The sequence below is a fragment of the Tursiops truncatus genome, chromosome 20 (assembly GCF_011762595.2).
Source record: "Tursiops truncatus isolate mTurTru1 chromosome 20, mTurTru1.mat.Y, whole genome shotgun sequence".
NCBI lineage: Eukaryota > Metazoa > Chordata > Mammalia > Artiodactyla > Delphinidae > Tursiops > Tursiops truncatus.
Window position 1 is genome coordinate 8,132,147 of NC_047053.1, and position 11,127 is coordinate 8,143,273.

General features: G+C 51.9%; 1 protein-coding gene across 2 annotated transcripts; it reads left to right on the forward strand.

The window, feature by feature from the left end:
- RNF222 (ring finger protein 222) lies at window positions 1-10,921 on the forward strand. Of its 2 annotated transcripts, XM_033847523.2 has the most exons (3): window positions 1-156; window positions 3,908-4,122; window positions 4,711-10,920. In XM_033847523.2, exons 2-3 carry the CDS (start codon window positions 4,119-4,121, stop codon window positions 5,262-5,264), a joined length of 558 nt encoding a protein of 185 aa, XP_033703414.1. In that variant the 5' UTR covers window positions 1-156; window positions 3,908-4,118; the 3' UTR covers window positions 5,265-10,920. The 2 variants fall into 2 exon arrangements, with proteins under 2 accessions (XP_033703414.1, XP_073654421.1); XM_073798320.1 differs by having other exon boundaries at window positions 3,908-10,921.
- Window positions 10,922-11,127: the final 206 nt, after the last annotated feature.

Sequence of the window (11,127 nt, forward strand, 5' to 3'; positions counted from 1 at the left end):
TGCTCAGTCACTAGGAAATGCCTTGGAGGCAGCGGCTGTCACAGTGACAGCGGCAGGAGGACGTGCCGCCCGCCCAGCACCTCTGGGTGGCTCAGACCTGCTCCGTGGAGGCGCCGGGTGGAGAGGCAGATGCTGCTCGCCCTGGTCCCAGCCAAAGTGAGTCTGGGGTCCGGGCTGGGGGCAGGGAAGGAGTGGGATCCAGTCAGAGCTTGGCAGGGCTCTGCACTGACATTGGAGTGATGCCAGGGTGAGAGAGAGAGAGAGAGAGAGAGAGAGAGAGAGAGAGAGAGAGAGAGAGAGAGTGTGTGTGTGTGTGTGTGTGTGTGTGTGTGTGTGTGTGTGTGTGTGTGTGTGTGTGTGTGTGTGTATGGTGTCTAGGGGTGAGGAAGTGGTCAACAAAGCCTTGCCTTGGGAATCCAGGAGGGAAACCCGGTGCCCACAAGTCTCACTCTGCCTCACAGGCTCACTGTCCCAAGGTGGGGGGCGGGGATCGTCTGGGCTGGTGACACCCCCCTCCAGTCCTCGAGGTGGGCTGCTGTGGGTGAAACTAGGCACTGGGGCTTCATGAGGACGGCTCCCCCTGCGCTGGCCCTCGTCCTCCCCTGCCTCCCAGGCGGCTGGAGGGGCAGCCCCGTTTACAATCACTCTGAGGAGGGAAGTTTGGGGAGTCACTTTCCCATCCAGGCTTCATCCATTCCTTAAAAAAAAAAAAAAAAAACCTTTGCCGAGGTATGATTGACACACAACAAGCTGTACATATTTAACACATACAACTGGACTCTGGAGCTCTCGTGAGGTACGCTCACCCCTGCATGTTTGTTAGACCAGTGTTTCTGTAGAGAAACGTTCTGTGAGGGCTGGGACCTCCAATTCTGCCACCTTGCTCTCGATTCTTCACCTACTCCTTGGATCAAGGTCTGGAACGCCCTCCACGGAGGCATCCGAACCCTCACTACAGGAGGGTGGTACGCAGCATGGGCCACGTAACCAGACTGACGTGGCCCCGAATCCTGGGTCTGCCCTGGACTAGCAGCCTGACTTTGAACAAGTTACTTAAGCCTCGCCGTTCCTCAACTGTAAAATGGAAATAATATCCCCCTCCCAGAGTCGCTGTCATGATGAAATGAGGAAGGCATGCAAAATGCTAAGCACATAACTAGTGTTCAATAAACAGTCGCTGTTATAATTATTTATTAGCTCAACACTGGTCCCATCTCACCTAGGAAGACTTTTCAGCCCTCCTTCCCCGAAATTTCCTGAAGCACCAACGGGGATGCCTTTGGTAGATAATGTCTTGCACTGTTATTTAGCTAGTTTGTGCCCAAATCAGAGCATTATTCCTTGCATTTCTTCTGCTGCCCTCTCCCCTGCCCCAGCACTCGAGACAGCCCATAAGAGGAACTCAAGGATGGAGAATGAAATGGAATTAAGAGAAAGGGAGGGATGCAAGGAGGGAGGCATCAGGGAGACTGAGAAAGGGAGGTGAGAAGGTGGGGATGGAGGGCGGGTGGCATTGTCCAGACGTGAGTGACATGCCTCTCCCGAAGCACACGATGGGGAAGGGACTGCACAGAGAAGCCACCAGTGGGGACCTGGGATGTCTTTTGCATCCCCTGCATCCTTTTAATTTTTCCTCCAACTCAGTCCTCCCTGCTCCCCTTCTCATCCCAAGGAGGAAAGTGCTTCCTGATTTGGCTAATATCTACTCACCCACCCAATCTATCAACTGATTCTAATGTTTTCTATACTATCTATGAAATATCTCTCTCTCTCTCCCATCTCCCTCTCCATTCTCCTTCCCAGGTGACCTCAGACAAGTCACTTCCCCATCTCTGGACCCGGGTCTGCTCACCTATAAAACTAGATTTTCCTAAATGGCCTCAGAAGTCCTTTCTTCCCCCAGCATTCTCTTATCTCACTGCTTTACTTCTCCTTTTTAAAATTTATTTATTTATTTATTTATTTATTTATTTATTTATGGCTGTGTTGGGTCCTCGTTGCTGCACGTGGGCTTTCTCTCATTGTAGAGAGCGTCGGCTTCTCTTGTTGCAGAGCACGGGCTCTAGGCACGCGGGCTTCAGTAGTTGTGGCTTGCAGGCTCTAGAGCACAGGCTCACTAGTTCTGGCGCACGGGTTTAGTTGCTCCGCGGCATGTAGGATCTTCCTAGACCAGGGCTCGAACCCGTGTCCCCTGTATTGGCAGGCGGACTCTCAACCACTGTGCCACCAGGGAAGTCCCTGCTTTACTTCTCTTGCCTGTCTTGATAACTTACTTCTTAGTTACCCAAACAACTTAAGCGATTGATCATCCCTCCTTTTAAAAAAATCTTTTTTCAAGAAAACTTATAAATGTCCCCTAGGCTCTAAAGTTTCATGAAGGGCTTTCTTTTTTTTTTTGCGGTACGCGGGCCTCTCACTGCTATGGCCTCTCCCGTTGCGGAGCACAGTCTCCGGACATGCAGGCTCAGCGGCCATGGCTCACGGGCCCAGACGCTCCGTGGCATGTGGGACCTTCCTGCACCGGGGCACAAACCCGTGTCCCCTGCATTGGCAGGCGGACTCTCAACCACTGCACCACCAGGTAAGCCCCATGAAGGGCTTTCCTGATCACTGCATATCTCCAATGCCTGGCTCAGTACCTAGCCCGCAGCAAGCGGTCAATAAATATTTGTTTAATAATTGGATGGATGGAATTGCCACCATATGCCTGTGGGGAATAATGAGATGCAGGGGGACATGTTAGCAGTTGGTCGGCTTAAGAAAATCAAGGTCATCCTGAGAATAACCCCAGTTTAGACACTTGCAAGTGTGTTATGAAACAAAAAAGTAAAAAGTCTGAGAAACTCTGGAATCACCATCTTAATGATCTATTGCCCATCACTTACCTAATCTATTGTCATCCTGTTCAGTTATTCTAATTTAATGGGAGCTGCCCTCTGTCAGGGCTGTGATAGTCTTTAGTCACTTATGTAATAAGGAACATCTGGGGTGGAGAGGGAAGGCCGGAAGGCAGATGTCAGGAGGGGAAAGGGCTCGGCGGCCTTAACAATGACACCTACCGTTTATTGAGCACTTACTGCGAGCCAGACTCTTCACTCTTGCTACCTCACTTAATACTCTGGACAACGCTGAGAGGAAGGTGGTACGATTATCATCAACCCCACCTTAGAGATGGGAAATCGAGGCTCAGACAGGTTATACAGATATATCCTTGGGTATATCAAGGATTTGAAGCCAGCTTCAGAGTCTGAGCACTTGAACCCTCACCCCAGCCTGGAAGCCACACTGACCACTTCAGAGACCAAAGCCTGAAAACCCCTGCAAAGGCTTTGGTGTTGCCACCAGGGTCCCCAGTCCCCTACCCCTCCCTCTACATATTTTTGCTCTTTCTTGGTTATGGGACCAAGTTTTCAACTTGGCAAAATGGACTTGGAACCAAGCCAGGAGCGGGGAGAGATTCCAAAAGATTTGTGATTAAACCAACTCTAGTTTGTCCTTCCTAGTAACTAACCTTGTTCTCACTACGTCATCTCTCAGATCTGGGGGCTGCCACACAGCTCTAGTTGTCAGTGTGTCCAGGGGTCTTCTGTCTACATCACTGATATATCAATAACAGGAAGAGGCTGTTCTAGAGGAGTTTAGATGACACAGCTGTGATACTGGGGACACGTTGCATAATGAGAACACTTGGACCACATCACATACCCAAAGAGGTGTTTCCCATCAAGGTTCACATCTTGGGAAACTGGACTAAATACAACAATGTTGCCGTTGCTGACAGCATCGCTGGAGTCTCTCTTTAGCTCTCAGATAATGTTAGAAACCCACCTGTTGCATCATGGTGACTCCTTATCTTTGATTTAAAACAATCTCATGCCACTTGAGTACTCATTTGCTTTCTCACCAGAATGGGCACCCGGTGACTTTTGGCCATTTCCAAATACCAGACGTATCCTCGAAGGATGAAAATCTGCCCTCACAGAGGTTAATCAGAAGGTTCTCTCGCAGCCTCGGGAAGGCCTCCAGGAAGAGTCTGAAGGATGAGTGAGCCGTGACGGGCAAAGGAAGGAGCCCACAGCTCCCTGACGTGACTGCGCGGCCGGCCAGCCGTCATTTGGATGTGTAAGTTTGGAGTTTCATTTTCAAACCCCTCGTTGCTTTACAGCCACACGTGGCACACAGGAATGCGGCGCAGGGGCTGCGCACAACCCAGTGGGTCGGCCAGCCCAAGCGGGGAAACGCAGCAGCAGCAGAGGCTGTTCTGGAAAACGGCCACTCTGGGCACACGCCCACACTGAGGCCTGGACTGAGGCCGCGGGTGCAACCGCTTAGCCACCTGCTTCCCCTGGGAAATGGGTCCTCCGGCCTCCACTTCGGGCCTGGAACCAGGAAGCGGGAGGCGGTGACCTCACAGCGAGTGCCCGTCGGGCTGGAGGTGGGAGGGTACACCTTCCCCCGCCACCCACCTCCTTCCAGAGCCCAGCGTGGCTGGGAGCTCTCGTTATTTGTCTCCCAATCCCCCTTCCGGAAGCGGCCCCTCATCGCTTCCGGCGGGTCCGGGGTTACTTCCGGTAGACGCTGGAGGAGGAGCAGCGGGAGAGGACCGGGGAGGAGGGGGAGGAGGCAGCGGGGTGCCGGGAGGCCCGGAGGGGTCCGGCAGGGGAGCGAAGGAGGGAAAGGCGCTGATGCTCTGGCCCTTCCCGCCCACAGCCAGGGCCCTGCTCTCCCGTGCGGCCATGTCCGAGGGGGAGGGCAAGGAAAGCTTGGGCGGCGAGTGCCCCGTGTGCTACGAGAAGTTCCGCGAAATGGAGGGCGCCAGCCGGACGCTGAGCTGTGGCCACATGTTCTGCCATGACTGCCTGGTCAAGTACCTCCTCTCCACGCGTGTGGACGGGCAGGTCCAGAGGACCGTCGTCTGCCCCGTCTGCCGCTACGTCACCTTCCTCGACAAGAAGAGCTCCTGCTGGCCCTCCAAGCTGGACAAGAGCTCTCAGACCCTGGTCGTGCCCTTGGACCCGCCGCCCGGCCTGCTCCGGGAGCCGCAGATCTTCCTCATCAGCAGCCATGGGATACCCCTGGGGAAGCAGGACAGCATCCTGCCCGGGCGCAGCCTGGCCGAGCTGTTGGAGGCCTCCCCGGTGCCCAGCTCCACCCGGTCGTTCTGCAGCCGCTTCCAGGCCCTACTGCTCATCGTCCTCATTGCCGTGGTGTCCGTGGTGGCTGCCATCCTGCCCTGGGTGCTGCTGGTGAGGAAGCACGCGTGAGTGGGGCACCGGCCCGAGGGCCGCTCTGGAAGCTGCCCGCTCACACAGCCAGGCTGCCTGGGGGGTGTCAGCCGAGCCCTGAGGGATGGCCAGAGGCAGAAGGGATGTTAGGACGGTGCTGGCTGGAGGTCCAGTGGCATCTCCCCACCCCGGGCTCCTTGCTCCCAGTGCGTCTCAGGGAGAACAGGGAGGCCAGGGCTGGGCTGAGCAGCCAGGCTCTGGGCTGAATGAAATGGAAACTCCAGGCTCCAGGCCAGGGAGGAAAGCGTGATGGACACCCTTGCTCAGAAACAGCAGCAGGGGCATACCCTCCGGGGAAGCTGACCCTTCCTCTAGGCTGGAGCCGAGCAACGCAGGGAGATGGGCGGCTGCTCCGTCCTGTGGGCTCACCAGCCCCGAGGGGTAGTCCTCACCTGCCAGGTGACCTGCCTGAGCCCAGCTGGGGTTCTGCGTGGGGTACATCCCAGAGGGGCCCAAGGGCAGGACTCCTCCAGGACAGAATTCCCAGCCAGGGTCCTCCAACCCGCTCCGAGCAATAAACAGAAGGGGTGGCGCAGGGGCCAAAGGCGCTTGTGTTTCCTGGAATCTCAGCCCCCATCCATGACACCCCACAGCTGGGCAAGGGTGCCAGCCTGGAAGGTCTTCCCTGAGGGAGAAGCTGATCTCAGGGAGCTCCTGGAGGAAGGAACAGAAAAGGGGAGTGGAGGCCACATCAGGAGTCGGAAGTTTGTTGACAGAGGCTGAGGCCAGCAGAATGGCCCACAGAGCCAGAGGTCTCCCCAAGCCTCCCCGGCCCAAGAATGGTCCAAATTTTGAGTCCTGGGGTTTTCAAGGATAGTGTGGAAAGCGGGCAGTGCAGGGGAAGCCTGGTGGCCGGGACTTGAGTCAGCTGAAAACTATGTGGGCAAACGAACCCCTGGGGGCTTCCTCCCAGCCCAGGTTCTCCTCTTCCTCATGACCAACCACTCATTAGAGGCCACACCAGCTGGGCCAGTTCCCGGGGTGGATTCCCAGGCTGGGCTGGGTGAGGAAGGGTGGGGAAGAAGACAGCTGTGCTTGGCAGAGACGCTTCTGTCTCAGTGAACGCTGGAACCCAGCTGTTGTCGGCGCTGGCCAAGGTCACATCACCTGGGGACCCCGCCTATGCTGGGGGTCCTTGATGAGGACACTAGAAAAAGCTCAGATTGGGTCTTGTCCGGGGAGCGAGCCATTCGGGGACAGCTATCTTCTGTTTATTAAGGCCCATAAGTCAGTGGGCCATCATCTTAATTTTAGGACTAAAACCAGCAAAAACCTCAAGCTGTTTTCTGAAATGGGTGGTTCAGAGCCCAGGTGTGCCAACAGCCAAGCTCTCCACAGCCTCTGCCTCTCTCAGCGAAGCTCGCTGTCTGTGGGGAAAGGAGTAGCGCCCTCTTACCTAGTTCCTAAAAGCCTGTAATGGTGGTCATTTGGGGACCATTCGGGGATGGGATCCACCTGCAGGGGATATTGGGACACAGAGAGAGTTGATTTAATGCACTCATGGGCTTCTTTTCAAGACTAGAGAAGAACATAGGTGCTATTGGGGGAGGTACAGGTGGATTCATGGGAAAAATGTTTATTACAGGAATTAAAATGTTACATTTACAAAGACTCTACTGAGTCAGTTTTAACCACACCCAGGCTGCTTCAAACAGTGTCATGAATGTCTGGGGACCTGCTTTTAGCCTCTTCAGATTCTGTTGTGTTTGCCCAAAGTTAATTTCAAAATCCCTGTAGTGTTTCCATATTGTTCAGTCGTGACTTGTAGATAGCACTCCTTTTATTTTCAAAGAATGTCAAAAGCTATATATTTTCTCAAAGATTCCAGACACACTGTAAATGCATGTGGGAAGCGATGAGCCTGGCCTTTTAGGATAATTCTTTTTAAATGAAAAAGACCATCCGAAAACACAAATGCAAATGGCTCTTAAACATTTACTCAGCCACACTTGTGAAAGGAGTGCAAATTACAATTCTGCTGGCATCCCGTTTTTCACCTATTAGCTTGTCTAAACTCACCCTGCTGCCAACGCTGAGGGAAGCACGTGAGGTTGGTAGGAAGGGATACTGATAAAACCCCTAGGAGGGGAAATTTGACATTCTCTATCAAATGTCACTTTGACCAAGCAATTCCCGTTCTAGAAAGGTATGTGACAGATACACTTGCATATTGCGGCATTGACATATGTAACTGCAGTGTTGTTCCTAAAAACAAAGAATTGGGAAACCCTGCATGCCAGTCAGAAGGGGCTGGTTGTGTAACTTGAGATGCAGGAACTGTCATGCAGCTGTAAAAAGAACAAGGAAGGACCTGCAAACTGACTGAAAGTTTCCAAGATCCAATGGCCGATGGGCAGAGGCAAGGTGTGAAACGCTGGGTATCCGATACTACAACCTGTGTAGAAAGTGGGGGCATAAGAATTTACTTTCCGGGACTTCCCTGGTGTCCAGTGGTTAAGAGTGCGCTGAGAATGGACTTGAGGACACGGGGAGGGAGAAGGGTAAGCTAGGACGGAGTGAGAGAGTGGCATGGACTTATAAATACTACCAAATGTAAAATAGATAGCTAGTGGGAAGCAGCTGCATAGCCCAGGGAGATCAGCTCTGTGCTTCGTGACCACCTAGAGGGGTGGGATAGGGAGGGTGGGAGGGAGACGCAAGAGGGAGGAGATATGGGGATATATGTATACGTATAGCTTATTCACTTTGTCATACAGCAGAAACTAATACACCATTGTAAAGCAATTATACTCCAATAAAGATGTTAAAAAAAAAAAAAAAGACTGCGTCCACTACAGGGGGCACGGGTTCGATCCCTGGTCAGGGAACTAGATCCCACATGCCGCGTGGCGTGCCCAAAAAAATGAAAAAGAATTTACTTTCTGATTTGCTTATTTGCGCATAAAGCAATTGGGAATATTCAAAAAAAAAAAACTAGTAAGAGTGGTGAACTGTGGATGGGGATGAGAAAATGATGGAATGGAAAGGGAACTTCTCCCTTTACCTTTGGTATTTTGGGATTTTTGAACCAAGTAAATGTAGGTATTATCTGAACATTAAATTGAAAAATTATATTAGAAGCTAAAGATATCTTCAGTGTACACACTTGCCTAGTGAGGAGTCGGCCCCAGGAGCCGCCAGACTGCTTGCCCTGTGGTTCCAGAGTGTCAGCTGATGTGTCTTGTTCCAGGTATGACATCTCAGGCTCACCAGCACCCAGGAAGGAAGGTGAAATGTTTAATATTCTCAGCGTTCCTAAGTTCCTAGGGATTTCTCTGGGCCCCACCATTTAATGTGCTCATCTTGATTCCCTCTTTCTCGATTTTTTTGGCTGTGCTGCGCGGCTTGTGGGATCTTAGCTCTCCAACTCCCCAGGCCCCTGGCATTGAGAGTGGGAGTCCTAACCCCTGGACTGCCAGGGAATTCCGTTTTGATTCCCTCTTCTCTATCCTTCCTTTTCTTTCTCAAATAAAATCTTTCGCTTTAAGCAACCACCCTGGGTCAGGGCACTACAGGAAGATAACATAGATAGACAGATAGGTAGACAGGCAGACGGATGCCCCGAGGTTAAACATAAACTGTCACTCCTCTCTTTCTCCCCTTGTCCAGCGGCATACCCCCGCCTTTACACACACACTCTCACACTCACACACACTCACTCCCTTTGCCACCTCCCATTACAATAACCTTTAGCTCTCATACACAGTCTAGGCCGACCCAGCGAGCCGAAGGATCCCTACTGCGCTGGTGGGCCCCAGGCCAGGGCTGCCAGGAGTCTGGGCAGGCACATCAGAGACCGCTCGGCCCCTCGGCCCGTGACCTCTGCCCTCAGTGAAGCCTGAGGACGCGGGCAGCTCTTCTGCAATCACCACTTCTCTCTTTGACCTTCACAATCCAAATGTCCTTTTTTGATACAAAATAAACAACCTTGGCCCATCCTCACAACTTGTCCCTTTCCTTCGTCCTCCTCAAACCCAGAACAAAGGAGCACCACAACTAATTCTCAACACAAACTACTGGCAGTTCCTACAAGCAATGCTGGTGCAGGCTTCTGGGCTCTCGTTTGGGTAGCTCTCTCCACCTGGAACACGCTTCCCCCATTGTCTACCTGGAAAACTCCTACCTAGCTTTCCAGAAACAGTTCATGGGTTACCTATAAAACCTCCCCCAACCCTTACCTTGGTTAGAATTGGCCGCACCTGTGCTGTGTCCCCTGCTGCATTCCACCATCTTCCCGAGACACTTGATGATGCGTGTTTGTTGACAAGTCCGTCTCCTCCTTCTAGACAATGTGCGCCTTGACAAGATCATACAAGATGCTCAGATCATACCAAGTGTCTGGCACAGAATTTAGGAAAGAGTCGAAGCTGGATAAATATTTGAAGAATGCATGAGTGAAGGAATGAATGGATGAACAAATGAACAAGTAAACATGACGGTTTGTGGTCCAGAAAAAAAAGTTTAGTCCAGGGATGTAGGCATGAAGCCTGGATAATACCTACCTTGGTGTGTCTTAGGGCTACACAAAGACCACCCTCAAAATGACCCGAAGGAGCCAGTTTAAAAGAACTCACTTGGGGACTTCCTTGGAGGTCCAGTGGTTAAGACTCAAAAAAGAAAAAAAAAAAAAAAAAAGGACTCACGTAAGAAGAATGTGGAGAGAGGACAGCCAGGTGAGGGGTGGCCAGAGGTTCATGTAGGGTGGCGCCATGACGCCCAACAGACACTTGTGAAGATAAACAGACTGTATAACTAGGCTAGCAGTCATCTGCATCTGTGGGTACAACTTCCAACAGTCTTCACACTGTATAAAGTGGTTATGCTTCCACATGGTGGGTGGGCTCGAGTTTAATTTCGATGACTGTGTTGGATGGAGGGAGGGAGGCCTGAGAGGCTTGGGTGGCAGCAGAGAATGATGGGGAGGCTGAAGAAACAGAGAGGACCTTTGTGGGAAGAGAGAAAGATGATGGGGAGGCCTGAAGAAGAGGCGATGAAGGAAACTAGTAAAGACAATAAGAGGAAAGAGAAGGTGAAGACCAGAAAGGGAGGCAGGAGGCTTCAGCAGCTCCATGTCAAACTCAGCTCAACCCCAGAGCCCCATGGGCTCCTCTCTGAATCGCTCTCATGCCAGCCACAGGGACCCGGCACCTGGTGACAGTGTGTCATGGGCTTCACACCTCCACGCCTTCCCTCAAGCTATTCCCTCTGCCTCCTGGAGCTAATTTTAACATTCCTCAAAGGTCACTAAAGGGCGACTTCACCCGAGGTCTTCCCGGACCCCAGAGTTCTCTTCTCTTCCCGAAGCACCCAGGCACCAAGGATAGCCAGGCTCAGCGAGCACTTCTCTGGGGTCCTGTGGTTGTTAATTTTGTTGTTTATCTCATCTCTTAGACAGTGAGCTTCCTGCAGGCAGAAACTTTGACTAATTGCCTTTTGTAGCTCCAGGGTGCAACCTGGCTGGCCCATGAAAGATGTTCCATAAACATTTGTTGAAAAGAATTGCAGCAGAAGAATTCTGCTCTCACTGAAGTTTTGAATAACAAATAAAACCCGGGGCTATATCTTCACAGCATATTTAAGAACACAACTATTTTTAAATCATGAAAACACATGTTCTTCACTGACTCCACTCTGGGCCCTCAAGGATATGGTTTCTCACTCTTTGACTTGAGCCCAGTGGGTTCCTACAAAGTGGGACCATATAGGGAATTATCAGAAGGGGCTGGGAAGCCAGCCTGCACGGGTTCATCTATAACCTATGGGTTCTGTATAACCTTGCACGAGCTCCTCTCACTTCTCTGTGGCTCAGGGTCCTCATCTGTAAAACAGGACAACAATACCA

Bases quoted from the DNA above. Each gene is read 5' to 3' on its own strand.
- RNF222 (XM_073798320.1), top strand. From the start codon at position 4,686: ATGCTCTGGCCCTTCCCGCCCACAGCCAGGGCCCTGCTCTCCCGTGCG.